At 32.9% G+C, this 20691-nt stretch overlaps 1 protein-coding gene across 3 annotated transcripts in view; it reads right to left on the reverse strand.

The window, feature by feature from the left end:
- The window catches only part of LOC129225707 (trans-Golgi network integral membrane protein 2-like), a 49871-nt gene that overhangs the window by 15902 nt on the left and 13278 nt on the right, over positions 1 to 20691 (reverse strand). For 2 of the 3 annotated variants that reach the window (XM_054860189.1, XM_054860188.1), the window contains exons 3-4: positions 20536 to 20610; positions 1555 to 1620 (exon numbers count right to left, since the gene is read on the reverse strand). In XM_054860189.1, coding sequence (XP_054716164.1) covers positions 1555 to 1620; positions 20536 to 20610 — 141 coding nt within the window. The remainder of the gene's footprint in view (positions 1 to 1554; positions 1621 to 20535; positions 20611 to 20691) is intronic. The other variant, XM_054860190.1, reaches the window with a different exon arrangement.

The following is a 20691-nucleotide window of genomic DNA, read 5'->3' on the forward strand; positions in this document are numbered from 1 at the left end:
CTACAATAGTCTAATACCGTACTGAGCTCTAGATTGCGTAGAATGTAAGAATAAAGAAAATGTTAAAAATGTTTTATACATGCGTGTGTTACTTTAAAATAATATATGTGTATGTAGTTTTAATACGTTTTTCCAACTTCAACAAAATCTGCTAACTCTCTCAAAATGTCTTTCAGCAAAAAATCTTGCATTTAAAATGCTTTTTCCCATCATTCAAAAATGGTAGAAAACAGTAAAGAAAAACTCATAACAAAACTTAAATTTCTTTTTGTTTCAAATCGAAATTTTGAGCGGCAGCGGAAGTTCTGTCTTTCTAAACTCAACGTACCGATTCTGAAAGTGTCCTGTCTAATAGCAAAGCAGGGGGTCTTCCTAAGACCCTGTGGGGGTGACCGCGTGTGTAGTAAAATAGTAAACAAGTCAAGCAACAAGGGGAAACCTCAACGCCTGAAGGTTGTCCATTATTGGGATGTCAGCTAATAAATAACATGTGAGGGTCCTAGATACAGTAACAATTCCTTCTCTGATTGGATGCTCGTCTGTCAATCATGTGAGTTCAGCACATGCCTTCTCGCCATGCTGAAAAACGAGCTCTAGTGAAGCGGCGAGCAACTTCCAAATTCGATCTCTGTCCAGCGGCACCTTAAGTATATCATATTTAAATGAAACAGTTACACAATATGTTTCCAAATAATTTGTTCACCCTTCAAAATTAAGCATTTCAAAAGAAAGGAGGGTGCAGGTATGAGAAGAAGGTGGGTAACTCATAAAGGGGTGTTCCATCAGAGAAGTTTTATGTTTTGGGTTAGCTTTGGCAAATTGAATAGAAAGTTTCACAAGAGCTCAGCAGGGGCTATATTTTCACTTTCTTTAACTCCCTTCAGAAGCTCTCTTAAATCTTGATTTTTAATTTATCTTTAAAAGGAAATTTATTTTTTCCCCCTACATAAAGGGGGGGGGGATCCACAACCAGCATGGCATTTTCAAAACTTTGTCAGACAGTAAAATTACCCAACTTCTCTTGGCTTTCCAGGCTGCTTACCACCTTGATGCATTTGTACAAAAACGAATTGTTTCAGTATTAAGAGATCTATAAAACTTGAGTAGTTCCCAAGATATGAACCGTAAATGTCTTGGTTTTATTCTTAAGAGTTACGGTCACGTCAAATGAGAAAGAAAAAAGTAATCTTAATTGTTTTTGTATGGAAATGATTGGCAAATTTCAAGTACGTTGGACTAAATTGACAGTATTTCAAAATAGGAGATAAAACCAACATTTATAAATAACAGAATTGTCAAGTTATTATAGTCATATGTTTTGGGTTACAAGGGAGTATTTTGTCACAACTGGAAAAGTTTTGATCTCTAAGTTACTTGACACTAAGCTATCAGTCACTAAAGAAACTAGCTTCTTTTATTTCAGCATCACTTTATTATTTGTAAAAACAATTAATAACACGATGCCAATCTTTTGAAATGTAAAGTTTTATTGGTATTTTAAGTAGCATTCGACACTCAAAGGTCATCACTTACATAATAGGTATTGAGTTTTACCTTTATCATGTCCTGTGAAATCAGGTATTAATAGTCTCTGGTCATCAAATGCATTCTTTGCAATTTCTAGAAATAAAAAGACTAATGGTAACAAAAATCTAAGTTTAAAATATTAAAGTTTATTTTGATATAAGCAGCATTTATTCATCATAACATCCTAATATTGCAGTCTAAAACAAATGAAACTCTTTTGAAATGTGGACCTGTAAAACTAAAATATTTTTTGCACACTACCTTGATATACAGTGTATGGAAATAATAGGTCCACCCGCATTTTTCAGTTTTGACTCTTAATTGAGAATAAGAATCACATTTTTGGTACATATAGTTAATCAGTAATTGTTACAGCTATTTATGAAGAAATTTTGTAAAAATAAATAATTCCTTTTTATTTTATGCAAATTTTCATTTTTAGACCATTTCAAAAAAAAAGGTCCACCTTCAGAAATTTTGCTCTAACCACGTTTATTTCCAAAAAAAAGCATAAATCTCGTTGCTTAGTCTTACTAAGAAATTATGGCTGCTGCTGTGGAAGTATTTAAACAGATTTAAGCATCACGATGTAAGCAAATGAAATGAGTTGGTGCAGTCTTTTGCTGGTTGAGCAAGGAAAAATTGAAGCATTTAAAAAGTGTGGAAAATCAAATAGAGAAATAGGTAAGCTTTTAAATAGATCACATAATGTTGTAAACAATTTTTTGCGACTTAGAAATGCATATAGCAATAAAAAATCATCTGGCCGCACATCAAAAGTGATACCCCGACAAAGAAATGACTGTTGTAAAGCACTTGAAATCAGGAGATATAAGCTTATCCACTTTAGGCAGACAACAAAACCCTCCACTATGAAAATATACAGTCCACAGAGTAGTAAAGAAGTTTGCCAATTTAATTTACGTGAAGAGGAAAGCGACTCCAAAATTGACTAAAAAGCATAAAGAAAGCAGATTGAAATTTGCAAAAGAAGTGTTTGCCTGGAAACAAGGTTGGCATCTTGTGATATTCAGTGATGAAAAGAAATTCAACCTGGATGATTCAGATGGCTGACAGTATTACTGGCACGATCTGTGTAACGATCGACAGATATTCTCAAAGGCAAGTTTGTGAAAAATCAAATAATTTTGTGATAAATCAATTAATATAGTGAAAAATCAAATAATTTTGCGATAAATCAATTAATATTGTTAAAAATCAAAAAATTTTGCACAATATATATATGTATAAATATATATATACAGTCATTTTGCAATAACTCAAATATTACATTATACTGCTTATATGACTCCAAGATTTTATTAAGTCCTGCCCCCTTTGTCTTTAATTCCATTCTAGTTATTCTCAATATCTCAAAGTTAACTTCCTTTAACTCAAAGTTTTTCCAAAGATGACTCGAAATTTATTTCGAATGAACGAAAAAATAATACGTAAGAAAGAAACAAGTGAATAAGAGAGAAATTAATTCATGTTCACTTGCAATTCCTGCACAATAGACCTCTAAAGCAAGAAGAGCACCTGTTGAGCGATAAAGGAATGCGGAAATGAGTTAGCTTGTTTTCTTTGGTTGTACTGTACTGTTTGCATTCTGACATGTTGCTGGACTACGAATTTGCTTTCAAGCTGTCGAGTCAACTGATTGTATCTTTATTAAAATATGACCTAAGTTAAAATGCTTTTTTACAGGGTTCCAGGGTTCATACTCAATTTGGATAAAAAATTTCCATGACTTTTCCAAGACTTTTTCATGACTTCATAAAAATGTTCATGACCTTGTTACATGAAGAATGTAGTACTATTTAATGTCAAACTTGCCAATTTTCGGAAATGGGCTATAGAACTGGGTTTTAGAAATAGGCTTTTACGTGAATGTCACTACCTTGTTGGAGCACTTACTTGTGACTGAAAAAATATCAGTGGACACTTCAGAAACTAACAAATTATTTTTATTTGTCTTTATCATATAAATTCAAGTAGAGAAAAAAGTATAAGGAGTGCAATACACTGATGTTTAAATGTCTAATAAATATTTAATAAATAGGGCAGAATAGAAATGAATGGGTCAAAAATTGAATGAGTCATTACTAAGTTTCCAAGAATAAATTCACTTCATAAAATCACAGCCTTTTGGTGACAATAGTGCATCTAATCCCCCATGTAATTTGACAGGATATTTGTTCATTAAAGCAGTCTGACCACAGATTGTATGGAAAGACAAATATCCGTTTTACAGCCGGAAATTGACAAATCTATAATTTTTACCAATGTCGGCTTTTGCAGAAGCAATCTCATTCAAATGAGCGGAATACGCGCATCAAATTTTTACTCTTCTCCCTTATTCACAGATTCGTCTTATCTGGACATTTGAAAATTCCATACAATCCGTCGGACAGTAAAGCCATGTTTTTCAGTAAATTCATTTTTCGAAACCAGATACATTTCAACTGGCCACAAAGATCAGTTTTGCAAGCTATATGTTGGGCACCTGTTTTTCAGAGCATTAGAATTGCCCTATTTCTATGTTCTATTGCATGACAAAAATCTTCATTTTCTAAAGCCTTCAAAATATTGAAATAAACTCTCATAAATTAATGAATTTTTTACAAGGAGTTGAAACGAACTCGGATGCAATTGAATCACACTTTTTGAGGGGGCATATCAAAATCAAGAGTGTACACATGTAAACTACAACAGAAAATAAAATGTAAGAAGTGCTGAAAATAATGGTGAATTTATAATTAGTGATGCCCCAGTAGTAAAATCACATTACCAAAAAAAAAAAAAAAAGGCGAGCGACTGTTACAGAAGTGGATGAAATTGCATTCCAAAACTCTTATTTTTTTTTTTTTGAGATCGTTCAATTTATATGCCCTACTACTACTAAATCACTCAATATTTCCAGCGCTCTTTTAGTTATTGTTACTTTCTTACTACCCAAGACATTTTCCCTAAATAAATTTCCATGATTTTTCGTGAAAATATTTGTTTTCCATGACTTTTCCAGGTCTGAAATTTGTTTATTTTTTTCCATAACTTTCCAGGATTTCCGTGACCCGTACGAACCCTGTAGTTTGATCGTTTGCTGTAAGTTCCTGAGTGACAGGGTGAGTTTTCTTCACGATTAAAGATGTCTAAGCAAATACACTCTATCAATGATATTAAAAGAAAAAAAGAAACTTCTATAGCAGTAGAATCCATGAATTCGAATTAGAAACGAATGAAGATGAGCACCTTTCCTGAAGTACTACCAGCTCTATTCCAGGGGTTCCAGCAGTATCGAAACCCCAACCATGCTTTTGATTTTTTTTCTCTCAATAGTTTTGATTAAACTGTGCATATTGTTAAAATAATTAGTAATCCAACGTTATGAAGCACAAAAATTACAAAATTATTGCAGACACGTGTTTCGGTGTTACAAGGAACACCTTTTTCAATGCTAAGAAGTGTGAGCTTCGGGATGAAAAGTCACCCGAGAAAAGCAACACGGTGGAACAGGAGGTAGTATAAATATCAAAAAACAGAAATTAAACAAAACAAAAAAGATAAAATGACACCTGGAGGCATAATTTATTATATGATTCCATCAGGGAAAAACCGTTAAGTAATAAATTTTCGAAGAAAACCCATAAACAATGCAAAAAGTCCAAAAATGAAACACCCCTGAACAGGGGCGGCAAATAGGGGGGTCGAGAGGGGGCGGTTGCACCCCCAAATTTTTTTAGAGGAATGATAAAAAAGGAGCAAATTCAAATTACATAAATCGCAAATCAATGGTTAAGAAAAACAATGCTGCTAGTTCTTCATAATGGTTGATGAAACTCGACACAATTCCAGACATGAACAAGTATTTTCCATTTTTTAAATAGTTAGAAATTCATCAAGCCTTTACTGGCCTTTTCAGAACAGAAAAAAACTGAAAAAGAGTCATGGTTCATTTTAACCAAAGACGTAATTTCCTCAAAAAGGCTGAATATCTCGTTCTTGTGTGCTCTGTATAACGATGGTTATGGGAGGCTCGTGCAGTGGCTGCATGATTTTCACTAGAAAATGTCTCGGTATTTTAAATTAATTGTTACGCTCATATTTTAAATGTGTCTATTCATCACTTTCTTCCGCTAGAAACACATTTCAGCTGCTCAATGCAAAATATACTTTCATAGATACTCTTCAAAAATACTTTTAGAAAAAAATATCTCACATGAACAAATATCTTTTCTGGGGGCTCTTTAACTATGCAATCTCCCTCCCCCAACTATGATCATTACTTGCTGTTAGCCAATATGTGTTTTGTTCCATACTGAGGTATTTCATATTTAAGAAATTTGACCCCCCAAATGAAACGCTGAAATGCCGCCCCTGCCCCTGAATAAATTAGCAATAAATTTACCAGCAAAGGGGGGGGGGGGAACTATGTATGGAAGCAATGTATCAAATGGAGAAATGCAGGAAAAAACAGAGTGAAGGATAAACATATTGGAATTAGTTAATCACAAAACAAAATAAGAAAGCAAAAAATGACAAAATAAATAAATAAAATAAAAGTAAGAAATGTACGACGTATACATAAAAATAAAAGAAAAACTAAACTAATTTTAATGAAGGAGTCCACACAGAAGAAAAATAAGGAATTGCAGTAAGATCGTTAACTAAATTAGAATGGTTCCTCAGGATGTGGAAAGATTCCCAAAAATCAAGATCCAACGAATTGGGGCATTTTTGGATAATTTGATAGGAGTTAAAATCAAAAGAGTGATTCGATTCCCAAGAGTGTTGAGCAATACTGGATTTATTACTATCCGATGTATCCGAGTCCGGAATTGCAAACAATTTTATAGATCCTACAACAATTAAGAGGATGATTAGAATCTTTAAGCGAAGAGAAAGAAAGTTTATTAATAGGAGAAAATACCACTTGGAATTCGGATTGTTTCAGAATCTTAGCAACCTGAAATCTAATACCAGGGAAGAAAGGCAGAACAACTAAATTCTTAGTGTTAAAAGTTCTATTAAGAACAATATTTTGAGATTTTTTGCAAAGTTTTTTATAAATGGAATCAACTAAGGTGGGCACATAGTCTCTATCAACAGCCACAGCTCTTAAATAGTTAAGTTCCGCATTAAGAAGCTCAGGTGAAGAACAAATATTCATTGCACGATAAACAAATGTGTTGAAAACTGAATATTTTTGATCAGGAGGGTGAGACGATAATCTATGTGAGGGTAATGAAACAGCAAAAGGTTTGCGATAAACCGTAGTTTCAAAACCGGACTCAGTTCGAGAAACAAGAACATCCAGAAATGGAAGGCAATTATTCTGTTCTTTTTCACAAGAGAATTGAATATGAGGATAAATGGAATTTAAAATAGATAAAGCATCATCAATGCTTAGTTGATCGTGATTCATAACAACAAAACAATCATCAACATAGTGAACACAGAATTGAAACTGTAGTTTCTGAAACAACTTGACCTCAAAGTAATGCATATAAATATCACTAAGGATGGGGCTAAGTGAGTTTCCCATTGCCAAACCATCCAACATAGTATAAAATTTACCATTAAAAACAAAGGAACATTGCTTTAGACTAGTATGAGTAAGGAAAACTAAATCCTCAATTTCCTTAGAGGTACTGGAGCCCAATGGCTGTACAGGATTTCAATTGGTGGTGCTCCAAGTTGGAGGAGGGAGCTAATAATGGCCTGAAAATTAAAAACATGATCCGGGGTGAGTTGTTAATGGAGACAGTGCTTGCATATGGGATAGGTTTCATTATTAGTTGGTAATATCTTCATGTCCTTGAAATCTCCAGTGCGTAGCCTAGCTATTGTAGAAAAGAGGTTTCTTGGGCAGTGAAGGTCGGGGATTATTGCCTTGCTGAAAAGCTGTTCGTAGATCCTTCGCCTGGCAACAGCATTCACGTCTGTGAAGGTGGCTGTTAGAGGTTGATCTTGGTCACGTGCTTTCTTTGCTAGGGCATCTGCACACTCATTTCCCTCGATTCCGACATGAGCGGGGATCCACTGGAGAACACAAGTTATGTTGAATGAGTGGAGAAGAAAATTAATTTCTTGCGTCAGTCTTGTCACACCATTACATATGGCTTCGAGTGCTGATTTTGAGTCGGAAAATATCACAATTTCTTTTATTTGGTTTTTGGGAGTAGGGGAAGAGAGACAATAAGAAAGAGCCATTTTAGTAGCAATGAGTTCGCTGGTGAAGTTTGAGGCAATCTGGCCAGTGGGTATTTTAAGTTTGACGTTATTTCCTGAGGGATAAATGATGGAGATGCCTGCGTCACCTCTATTACAGTCAATGTCAGAGGAACCACCTGTGTAGATTAATACACTGTTTTCTTTGGAAAGTGAATGAACAGTGTCTTCGCCTTTCTGTAATAAGATGTCAGTAGGTTCTTTTTTTAGAACATGGTCCAAGTAGGTAAGTATTGATTTTACTACTCTTAGGAGGTCTAAGTGGAAAGAGTGGTTCTTGAGATTTAAAATAATTGTAAAAAAGAAAATATAGAATTCATGCAGATGTTCAGCATTTAACTTTTTGAGACAAGACACTCTTAAAGAGCACAGAATTTCTTTTAAAACTTATAAACTCCCTGATTTTAACAAAAATAAAAACAGATTTTATTTGTTTACCTCTTAACAAAGCATTCTAAATATTAAAAAATTGAAAAATCCGATTCCCATAGCGGATGCAAAGAGATCCTCAAAGTGAAGGCATTAAAAGTATAAAAACTGCTCATAAGAAATATTTTTGATAAAATTATTTTAGAGTTCTATGATAAACATATTGTTTAATAGTATGAGAACTTTAAAATGTGAAAGCGTTGAAGCGAGCGCCATCTGGGATCGAGAGTATGCCTTGACGGCAGAGAAGGAGAAGGTGTGTTGGTGTGAGTTGGAGGAGACGTATGTCTCACAAATAAAACAGTCCACTTTAAATTTGAGCGTTGAGTGTGTTTACTGTGTATTAATTAAGTTGTGACATGAGACAGCACATAAGTGGTCCTTTCGGAGCCTGAGAACGACAGAGACCTGTGGATATGAGAATTATTGAGGACATTTGAGAAGTAAGTGACCATTGAATAATTATTATTCATCAATGTGCTAGAAACTAAAATGTTTAAAAACTGTAAAAAAGAAGATTTGAGGATTATTGCCTCTGAATTAGGAGAAACTGTTGATGAAAAATTAACTGTTGTTCAATTAACTGAGCTAATTAAGAACAATAGTTATTTTAAATCTGATATTGAGTTTGTGAAAGATTTAATTAGTTTAACAGTAGAAGAGCGTAAGAATAATGACTTACAGCAAAAACAATTAGATTTAGAGCAAGTTAAATATGAAATAGTTAAAGCTGAGTTAGAGCTTGCGCGAGTGAGAGCAGGTTCGAAACCAGAGAATCAAAACCAAAACGAAAGTAATGTTGATGTTCAGAATTTTCTAGATTCTTTGATAAAAAGCATAAGAATATTAACTGTGAAAGTCCCTACTAAGCCTGAAGGCTGGGCATTCTTCTTTACTTCTTTAGAAAGAACTTTTGTATCTAAAAATGTTCCTGATAAATACAAATCAGAAATCCTATTGAATTTATTAGGCGAGAGAGCCGCAAAAGTGATAACTTGTATTACAGATGATGAATTGAGTAACTACGAGAAAGTGAAAGCTATTATTTTAAGAGAGTTCGAACCCAGTGCTCAATCGTGTTTAGAAAATTTTAGAAAGGCAACACAGCAACAAAACGAAAATTACCAGCAGTTTGCTTCTCGTTTAATAACGAACTGGGAATATTATTTGAAACTAAGAAATGTGTCGGACTTTAAGACGTTAAATGAGTTGATAGTATCTGATAAAATATTTGATACTCTTGAGAAAGATGTAGCAATGCATATTTCTATTAAAGCACAAGACAGCTGGTTGCGTCCAAAGGAGCTGTCTAAAGAAATAGACTTGTATTATACATCGCGAGGGAAAAATGAAAAAATAAATTCAAGTTCTTACACCAAGAAATTTAACGAGAAGAATATTCCAAAAGTATTTTTAAGCGATATTAAAACGCCTAAATGTATGTTAAGTTGTGAAAATCATTTATTATATAAGTGTCCTAAATACTGTAAGCTATCCGTGAATGAAAGAATTAAATTTATAAAAGAGAAGAAACTATGCTTTAACTGTTTATCGATAAAACATAGCGTGAGTCATTGCAAATCTAAATTCTCCTGTTCTGTGTGTGGGAAAAAACATCATGTGACGATTCATTTTCTGTCTGAGAATGTAACTGCGCGTGAAAATAAACAAGACGTAATGGCGCTAAATGAGATCCCCTCCCAACAGCTGTCAGCACTGGCTGAAGAATTTATGCCGAATCGAGAGAACACTTTGTTTACGGCAATAAGTGAAGCAAAAACAAAAAATGTTTTATTGAGTACTGCGATGTGTTATATTACTGATGCTGAGGGAAATTTACAACCCGTAAGAGCAATTTTAGATAACGGATCCTCATCGTGTTTTATAAATAACGAGTGCACCAATTTCCTTGGTTTGAAGAAACAGAAAATAAACGTATCAGTGTCAGGATTAAATGATTCAATATCCACAATTAAAGCGCGTGTATCTGCTTGTATCAGCAATAAAGAAAAGAGTTTCACTAGGAAGTTGGACCTTTTAGTAGTGCCAAAAATTACACAGGATTTAATTCCGTCAAATAAGCTTGAAATTAATGTGAATGACCTTTGTAATATTAATCTCGCAGATGAAAAATTTAATATTCCAGGATGTATACAGTTATTATTAGGAGCCGAGATATTTTATCAATTGTTAAAACCAGGGCAAATTCATTGTGAAAATTCAAGTCTAATTTTACAAAACACAGTTTTTGGTTTTATCATATCCGGAAGTACAATATCCGAGACAGAAAATAAAATTCATTGCGGTTTTATTAATGAAGAATGTGATTTGGATAAAACACTTAAGCGATTCTGGGAAATAGAAAATGTTGAGTCTATTGAGCACAAAAGTAAAGAGAGCTTAATTTGCGAAGAACATTTTGTACAGAATCATTCTAGAGATGCTAAAGGGAAATACATTGTAAAGATGCCCCTAAAGGAAGAACCTAGTTCTTTAGGAAAATCTAAAGACGTAGCGCTTAGAAAGTTGAATAGTTTGTGGAATCGTTTAGAAAAAGATCCAGAATATTTATCCTTGTATAGGAAATTTTTGAGTGAATATTTAGAGTTAGGGCATATGACTGAGGTGAAAGATTCTGATGAGGATCTGAGTTACTTTGTACCTCATTTAGGAGTCTATAGAGCGGTTAGCAAGTCGATGCCGCTACGCGTTGTCTTTAATGCTAGCTCCCCTACGTCAAATGGGAAATCTCTAAATTCTTTGCAGTATAATGGTGGTATCATACAGGATGATTTGTTATCAATTATGTTGCGATTCAGAAGATATGTTTATGCCTTTGCTGCAGACATCAAAAAAATGTACAGGATGATTTTAATTCATCCAGGTCAAAGACCCCTTCAAAAAATCTTGTGGAAGGAAACAAATGATGGTTTAGTTAAAACTTACGAACTAAACACAGTGACATATGACACGGTTAGTGCCCCTTTTTTAGCAGTTAGAACTTTGAAGCAATTAGCAATAGATGAGGCAGAAGAGTACCCTCTTGCAACAGCAGCTTTACATGATAGTTTTTATATGGATGATGTTCTGAGTGGATCGAGTTCTTTAGAAGAAGCAAAAGAGCTTCAAAACCAATTAATCGGAATTTTGAGAAAAGCAGGTATGGAGTTGCATAAGTGGTTAGGAAATCACCCTGATCTTTTCATGAGCACCGAGAAAGATTATAAATTTGTGATTACTTAAGAAACTAAGGCTTTAGGTGTATCGTGGCAATCAGAGATAGATTGTTTTACATTCCAGGCAAAGGTAGAATCTGGTGTACCAGTTACTAAGCGTATGGTATTATCAACCATCGCGCGCATTTTTGATCCACTTGGTCTTTTAGGCCCGATTGTGACAAGGGCGAAAATATTCATGCAGAAGCTCTGGTTATTGTCAATAGATTGGAATGATCAGCTTCCCATAAAAGAAAATAAAGAGTGGCAAAACTTCATTGACTTACTACCATGTATCAACAACATTAAGGTTCCGAGATGTATTTTAAGTGAGGGTACTATTGATGTACAATTGCACGGGTTTGCTGATGCCTCAGAGGTCGCCTATGCTGCAGTTATATATTGCAGATCCATTAACAATTCTGGTGAAGTACAGTAAGACTTGTTTCCAGTAAGTTCAGAGTTTCCCCTCTTAAGCGTATGACAATACCACGCCTCGAGTTAATGGCTACAGTTCTATTAGCCAAACTGATAAAACGAGTTACATCCTCCTTAAAACTGGATATATCGGAAACATATTTGTGGAGTGACTCTATGATAGCTCTCTCGTGGATTCGGAAAGAACCTCATCAATTAAAAACTTTCATTTCAAATAGAGTGACTGCAATACAAGATTTGACAAATATTCAACAGTGGCACCATGTAGCATCACTGGAGAACCCAGCCGATCTTATATCCAGAGGTATGGATCCTAACAAGCTGTCTGAAAATAAACTCTGGTGGAATGGACCAGATTTTCTTGCTACCGGTATTTATCCTGAAAGGGACATTCCAACGGATATGAGTGGAGAAGACTTTTTAAATGAATTAAAAAAGAAGGACGATATAAACTGTGCAGCATTGTTTGCATCAACAAATATGTTTTTAAATGACTTACTTAATATTTCTAATATGTACATAAAATTAATTCGAGTACTTAGCTATATTTTCAGGTTTTTAGGAAACTGTCGCAGCAACGAAAAGAAAAAAGGGCCATTGGACCCTCAAGAGATGAAAAAAGCAGAACTTAGATTAGTAAAGATGGTTCAGGGATTTGAATTTAGTAAGGAAATAAAAAAATTGAGGGAAGGTAATGCGGTTTTACCGGACAGCCAGGTAAGAAATTTAAACCCATTTTTAGATGAAGAGGGTATTTTGAGAGTGGGAGGCCGCTTGGCAAACAGTGATTTAAGTAAGGGTAAGAAATTTCCAATTATCTTACCTTCAAAACATAAATTGACAGATATAATTCTTGAATATTTTCATAGGAAATATTTACATATAGGACCTCAAGCTTTATTATATAATGTGAGAGAAATGTATTAGCCAATTAACGGTCGTAATGCATGCAGGAAGGTAGTTCATAAATGTATAGTGTGCTTGAAGGCCAGACCTGTAACCTGCCAGCAAATTATGGGTAATCTACCAAAGGAAAGAATAACTCAAGACTTTCCATTTAACTGCAGTGGGGTAGATTTCTGTGGTCCTTTTTGGATAAAATATAGACACCAACGTAAAGGTTTATACCATAAGGTATATGTTGCAGTCTTCGTATGCTTTGTTACAAAGGCTGTACATTTGGAAATGGTTACAGATTTGACCTCACAAGCTTTTGTTGCCACACTTAAGAGATTTTTTTCAAGAAGAGGAAAATCTTCCTATATATTTTCAGATAACGCAAAGAATTTCGTAGGAAGTAATATTGAGATTAAAAAGATGCATGATAAGATTAAAAAGCCAGATGACAAGTTGGCTGGCTATCTTAGTAGTGAAAATGTAATTTGGAAATTTATTCCCCCCAGAGCCCCACACTTTGGAGGACTTTGGGAAGCGAGCGTCAAAGCCTTTAAATTTCATCTAAAACGGGTAGTGAGTAATCAGAAACTTAATTATGAACACTTTTTAACCGTTATTACTCAGGTAGAAGCCATTCTAAATTCGCATCCTCTTACACCGCTATCAGCTGATATAGACGACTTATCAGTTTTAACGCCTGGTCATTTCCTTATAGGTCACCAATAACATCTCTAGTAGAGCCCAATTTCAGCGAAGTAGAATTTAATAGATTAAAATTATATCAAAGAGTGACTAAAATTGTACAGATTATCTGGGGAAAAAATGGTCGAATAACTACTTAAGTACTCTTCAGCAGAGAACCAAATGGTTCTTCGATAAAGAAAATGTGAGAGTAGGTGACTTAGTACTTATAAAAAATGATGACATCGCTGTAGGCAAATGGCAAATCGGGAGACTAATTGAAACTATCTCAGGCTCTGATGGTAAGATTCGAGTCGTAAAGGTGAAAACTAAGAGTGGTGAGTTTAAAAGACCAATCACAAAGGTTGCAATCTTACCAATAGAAAAATAGTAAAAAGTCGTAAAATTTGAGAATTAGATATTTATCTACTGAAATTGTGTTTATTATCATTCATTGTGTTTTATGTGTATACATATTTTATTTTATTTTATTTTGTTTGAGTGTACATTTGTATTGTGTTTATACTTTTGTAACCAAGTTTGAATCAATATTTGCAATTTTGTTGAACATTGCAACGCGGGCCGGTATGTTTAATAGTATGAGAACTTTAAAATGTGAAAGCGCTGAAGCGAGCGCCATCTGGGATCGAGAGTATGCCGGGACGGCAGAGAACGAGAAGGTGTGTTGGTGTGAGTTGGAGGAGACGTATGTCTCACAAATAAAACAGTCCACTTTAAATTTGAGCGTTGAGTGTGTTTACTGTGTATTAATTAAGTTGTGACATGAGACAGCACACATATCATGAAAATCTGTGGACACAGTTGAAGCAATATATATAAATAAATCATCGATTCAGCATTTTAACTTTTGGTACATAAAAGAAAATGTAATTTCAATTTAAAAACTTGAAATAAGCATTGTAACAAAAATAAAGAGACTTTTCATTTATTTGCATCCTAACAAAGCAAAGTTAACTTGAAAAAGAATAAAATATGATCTCATATCGGATGCAAAAAGATTGCATTTTTCAACATGAAGGTATCTAAAAAAAAAAAAAAACAAGTAAATAAAAGTTTACTTTAAGTTAATCATCCTTGTTAGCATCCAAAAATCAAACCCATATAATTTGCTCCCAAAATAACAGTTAAACATCGTCAAGGTAAAAACACAAATATTGCCAAGCTGGTAAAATGATGAGAATATTTTCTAATCAAGCCACCTGGACGCTAAGTGGCGATAAGTTTGAAGTTGGTAATCCTATCTGAAGCGATCATATTTTTTTCCCACCCCTACTATCTGTTAGCAGTTCTAAGTTCATTTAGCTGTATAATGTAATTATTGTTTATTAAATATTGTGCAGGGAGAAAAGTGCTTACAACAATGCCTTTTCAGAGGAGTTTACAACAACACCACTGAAAAATAGCTATGATAAAACAAACAAGTAAAATTAATTAAAACCAATCTGACTTTCAGTTGTTAAATTCTTTCAAAGAAACTAACAACAAGCATTATATTTATTTGGCAGTAGTAATTATTGTTTGCAGGAATGTCACAAGAGAACCATTTTTCTTTTTTTTTGGTAAAATTAGCAGATTTTGTATTAGTTGATCCCTTTAATTCAACTTTTAAAAAAGTTCCAAAAATTATCGGGTTTCATACACTGAAATATATAGGTTATTTTGATTTAAGATTTGCTCTTTTAATAAACAATTTGTGAAAGAATCGTTTTTGTTCATCAGAACTTTGTGAAGGGTCCATTTTGGTTTATCGGGATGTTGTGAAAGGTCCGTTTTGGTTGATCGGATTTTTGTGAAGGGTCGATTAACGAACAGAAAATTTCCTCTGGCCAGATCCCTGTTTATCTTTGACATCTCATATGCAAATTCTCTTAAATCCCTTGTACTTTTTCCATAACACATTTTTGAACTAGAACCAGAATAATAAAAACATATCCTCCCACTCAGGCCCAGGTTGCAAAGAAACATAATTTTTGCTTAAAGCACATTTTAAATGTTTAAAATTTTTTTTTTTGAACATACAAAACAATTTTAATTACGGTAAGCAAAAAAAAAAAAAAAAAAAAATCATTAGGATTTAAAAAACAGGAAAAGAATAAAATAATAAATGCCAAATATTAATTGATGATTAAACTTGCATAATTATTTTATACAAATATTAATTATAACTATAAAGTGCTTTGAAATAAGTACCATCTTTGGCAACCTTATCAAGACCTAACCGGTATCTAGTTTTGGGAGTTTTGTGCAAAGCTGTATAGTAAAATAAAAAGTTCACTTGTAATATAATTAGTTAAAATGTAATTATTTTTAGATCAAGCATATTTTTTATTGTTAAATTTCTTTTTTGTAAACTAAAAGAAGAAAAAGATAAGTATTTTACACTTGCTTACAACTACTTGTTACACAATGAGACGTCTCATTGTGGCCCAAAAAATTTGTCTCATTGTGGCCCAAACAACATAACAAAGCTTTTTACTCCATATCATTAAAATTAACCATGAGTTAAAAATAATATAGCTGAATAATAGAAGATTTAAGTTTCAGTAACAACATAAACTACAACACTTAGCGTAATTGTTGAAGTTTTCAAGACTATGATAGATGCAAGAAATTATCCAAATAACGTTCAGCATGTCCAAACAGTAACTTTTCTTTTCTACAAAACAAATGCATAGAACAGCATGGAACTAGGAATTCTGAGAAGCAATTTGGTTATGTTTACTTCTCCTAGGTGGTGTTAGCTGTCAGAATTGTATTTATTTTTGAAGTTACAATGTCTCATTGTGGCCCACCCTCCCCTACACAATATAAATCCTTTTTTAACAACACAACTTTTGATTTTACACGTGGACCTATCATTTCAACAGACCCTGTATATACTAGCCGCCTGCAGCGGCTTATGCAACCTGCCTGAGGTGGATTGATGAACAATCCCAATCATTGAACTATCCTATTGAATTTTTAACTGTCCCAATAGAGTAACAAGTTATTATTTCTTGGAAAAGGGGCATGCTAAAAATTAAGATTTTTCAAAGTAATAACCAACTTTTACATTTCAGATATACAATTTGTATTTCTTTTGTTTAGACAATAAAACAAAATGTCTCATTATTAGAAGCTAGGATACAATTATGTTTGGAGATAACATCAGAAAGCTTAATATCTAGTATTAAATAATTGCATTATTTTAGAAATAACAGACAAGTGAGAAAATGCATTTAGAAGAGTACAGGAAAAAAAATTTAATCAACAGCAACAATACACAAACGCATGGCAACAATTCTTAGTTTTAGTAACTCTCTCAGCAACAATTCTTAGTTTTAGTAATTCTCTCAGTAACATTTACCGAAATACAGATGAATAACCCCCGAGCCATGATTTAATGAGAAAATCAAAAATACTTAGCTGGTACAATAAAGTCTATGGGACAATAACTTGCTTTTAATAATCAAACTCCTCCTAAAGTGAGCAATACTTTGTGATTCATAAAATTTCTATCGATTTACAGCTCAGCTTATCCTTTCTTCAAAAAATTCCTTTAACATTCCAAAGTAAACTAAAAGTTAGTGATGAGTTGGATGAATTAAAAATCCTGAGATAGAACAAGTGATGACACCAACGTTATGACTTCTGAGGATATTTTAGCTCAAATTCAATCTAAAGCAGATGTAAAAACTGAAGTGACACTGATAACAATAAATCTAATTAAGTCAACAGCCACATAAATGTAAGGAATTTCAAGCTTTTTACATACAGAAAAATTTTAAACTTTCCCTGAAGCCAGGGGTGCAAAGGGCGATATTTTTCATGCCACAAGTATTTCTTGACAACAAGATGGTTCAGAGCAAATGAACAAACTTTTTTGGTACTACACAGAAATAAAAAATAACAAAGAAAGTAGACAGGGTTATCCTATTTTGTCCACCGCGGAAAAAACCTGGATAAAACCGTCCCGGACAAAATGTCATTTTGTCCACTTCAGCAGTAAACTGAAAGTTTTGAGTAAAAAATTTGAAGTTTGAAAATAATAAATATTTATATAGATTTTTTCCCTATTCAAGTAATATTTTAATGCAGTCAACATGTTTATCTCAAACCTGCCTATCTCAAAAACTTCTCTATGTCAAAGTTTTTCATTTTCCCTGCACATAAAGTATTAATTCAATGTTTTCCCTCATGTTTGTCTAGAATGAAATTTTCTGAAAACCTGTATATCTTGAATTTTGACTAAAGTGTCTTTCTTGAATTCGATCCCCAACAATCTTTATTAACTGGAATTTGGAGATAAAAAGCATTTTTCTTAATATTAGCAGTCACATAATCCTCCACATGAAAACTTTATGCACAAGAAGAAAGTTTTCCAGCAATTATATCCATTCAGAAACTGAGAGGAAGGGGACATTGTTGATTAGTAAAATTGCTTCCAAAGTTTTACTTTTGAGTCATTGCTCCAATTACTTATTTTTAGAACTTTTTTCAAAACCTCTGTATCTCAAAACCTCCATACCTCGAATTTTTCTTCTCTCCCCTAAAATTCGAGATAGACAGGTTCGACTGTATAAAAATAGCATACATAAATATGCATATAAACAATTGATTGTAAAATATTTTAAAGTGAAAATAAAAAAATTAAGATCAGTTGAAGTTTATGTAAGTGTTTTAATAAATCAAATGAGTTAAAATAAATTACAATGTATGTAATAGCATTTATAAAACAAGCACATCAGCCTTAAATTTTAAGATGTTTATCTCTGATATGGAGGTTTATTGCACATAATAAGTGCATTTATGAAATTAAATAGTAGAAATAAAATGTTTTTAAAGATTGGAGTTTCAAAACATTAAAAATCGTATTCAAAAAAACTACTTGATATTAATAAAAGAAATGCTGACATGAAATGAAATCTGTTCTTGCAATACAAATGTGATTATCAGCAACAGGATCTGACTAGGCTGTTCCTAGTCAATTTATTAGTCCTCAACCAAGATTAATGGCCCTTTTAAAGCTATCTACCCTCTTGCCTATTACAGCCTCTTCTGGTATACTGTTCTGAGTACCCACAACCCTACTAAAGTAAATTTTTCTTAATTTGTATGACATTGATATATCCATATAATATGCTGAGTACATAAATACTTTATTATGGGGCGACATCAATAAAATCTCGAAAAATATAACTGTTATAAAATATTTTTAGTCTATATAAATCTTTGTTTTGTATGTATGTCTCCAAGCATTTCATTTGACTTTCCCCATTGAGTTTATTTTCCACTATTGTATATAATAGTCTAATCATGCCCAATAGCTTTTATTCATGGTTAAATTTTATTACTTTTAAGTAAATTATAATCTAAAATTAGCTGCACCAATATGTAATTAAAATGTTTTTAGTTTTATGAAATTCTATAGCTAATGTGATTCTCAGGGTTCATACTCTATTTGGATGAAAAAATTCCATGACTTTTCCAAGACTTTTTCATGACTTCAATGAAAATTTTCATGACCTCATTACACAAAGAGAATAGCACTATTTAATCTCAAACTTGCTAATTTTTGGAAATGAGCATTATCAAAACGTTTACATGGAATGCCACAGTCTCATTGAAGCACTTACTCATAATGAAAAAAATGTAAGTGTACACTTAAAAAACTAAACTATTCTTATTTGTCTTCATCATAAATTTAAGTAAAGTTAAAATGCAGTGGAACAAATATGGTGATGCTTAAATGTCTGATATTTTTTTTATAAACAGGCAGAATGATATTGAATGGGGCAAAGGTTGAATGAGTCATCACTAAGTTTCAATAAATTTGCTTCTAAAGTTGCCTTTTAGTGTCAACAGTGCATTTAATCATCCACATGACAGTATTTTGGTTCTTTAAAGTAAAGCCACATAGTTTTGTTTTTTATGTTTCTAAACCACATCTTTATTGAAAAAAACCATTCAGCTATGACTCAATCTTTTGTTTCAAAAGTATACTTGTTTTGTTTACTTCTTTACACATTTTCAAATGCATATAAATTATTAGGTTCAGAAATTCCAGAACATGTTTGATTAATGACATTGAACATAGCAGTGGTTGGCATGGATTAGTTTTGCAGCCGGTATGTTGGACACTACTGTTTTAGAGAATTATAATTCCTCTTTTTCTGTATTCTATCGCCTGACTAAATATCTTTATTTTCTCAAACCTTCAACAAATTAAGATAAACTCTGATAAATTTAATAATAAAGTTCCTATGAGTGATGGAATCGAACTCGGATGCAATTGAATTGCATTTTTTTTTTTTTTTGAGTGGGCGGGGCAAAACTAAGAACGTAAATTTTGCTACTGCAGAATATGAAACATAAGAAATGCTGAAAATAACAGCAAATTCAAAATAAGTGATGTCCAAGCAGTAAAATCACATTGCATAAAAAGGCAAGCGGCTGCTACAGAAGTGGATGCAATGAGATTTCAAAATTCAGATTTGATTTTGGGATCGTTCAATTTTTCACTTTTAATAGCTTTTATGAGCTATACTGTTAAATCACTCAAGATTTCTAATGCTCCCTCAGTTACTGTTACTTTCTCTTTGTTCAGGACATTTTTCCATGACTTGAAATTAATTTTCATGACTTTCAATGAAAATTTCAATTTTCCATGACTTTTCCAGGTCTGAAATTGGCTTATTTTTTTTCCATGACTTTCCAGGATTTCCATGACCCGTACGAACCCTGGATTCTATTTTAATTAAATGATTAATTCATAATAGAAAATATATTAGAATAATATACTAATATTATTACACCATAACAATAAATTAATGTATGTATAATCATATTTATTTTTCATTTCGTCCAGTTTTGTCCCGAACTTTTTACAAAAAAAGTGTACAAAATAGCAACAATGAGTAGGTATGAGCTTTTCCAACTTTTTTCACTAACCAGTTTTTTTACGAGCACTCAGTTATAATAAGCAAAGGGATCATTCTCTCCTCACTCATTATAAGCGAGTTTGACTGTTTGCTGAAGTATTTATTTTTGCACATATTAAGCTAAAAACTTTAAAAACTTCATCACAATTTGAAGAAAAGAATTTATCAGAACTTACCATCTGAAAGCTTGGCATCCTGAAGTACTTGGTTCTCATTTTCTACTCCAGCAATGGAGGAAGCATCTGACACACCTAAAAGAGGAATAAAATTTGAATATTCAGTAAATTACCGCCTAATAGCCAGTGCTAAAGTAGAAATACATGAAATACACC

The sequence above is a fragment of the Uloborus diversus genome, chromosome 7 (genome assembly GCF_026930045.1).
Source record: "Uloborus diversus isolate 005 chromosome 7, Udiv.v.3.1, whole genome shotgun sequence".
NCBI classification, from domain to species: Eukaryota; Metazoa; Arthropoda; class Arachnida; order Araneae; family Uloboridae; genus Uloborus; species Uloborus diversus.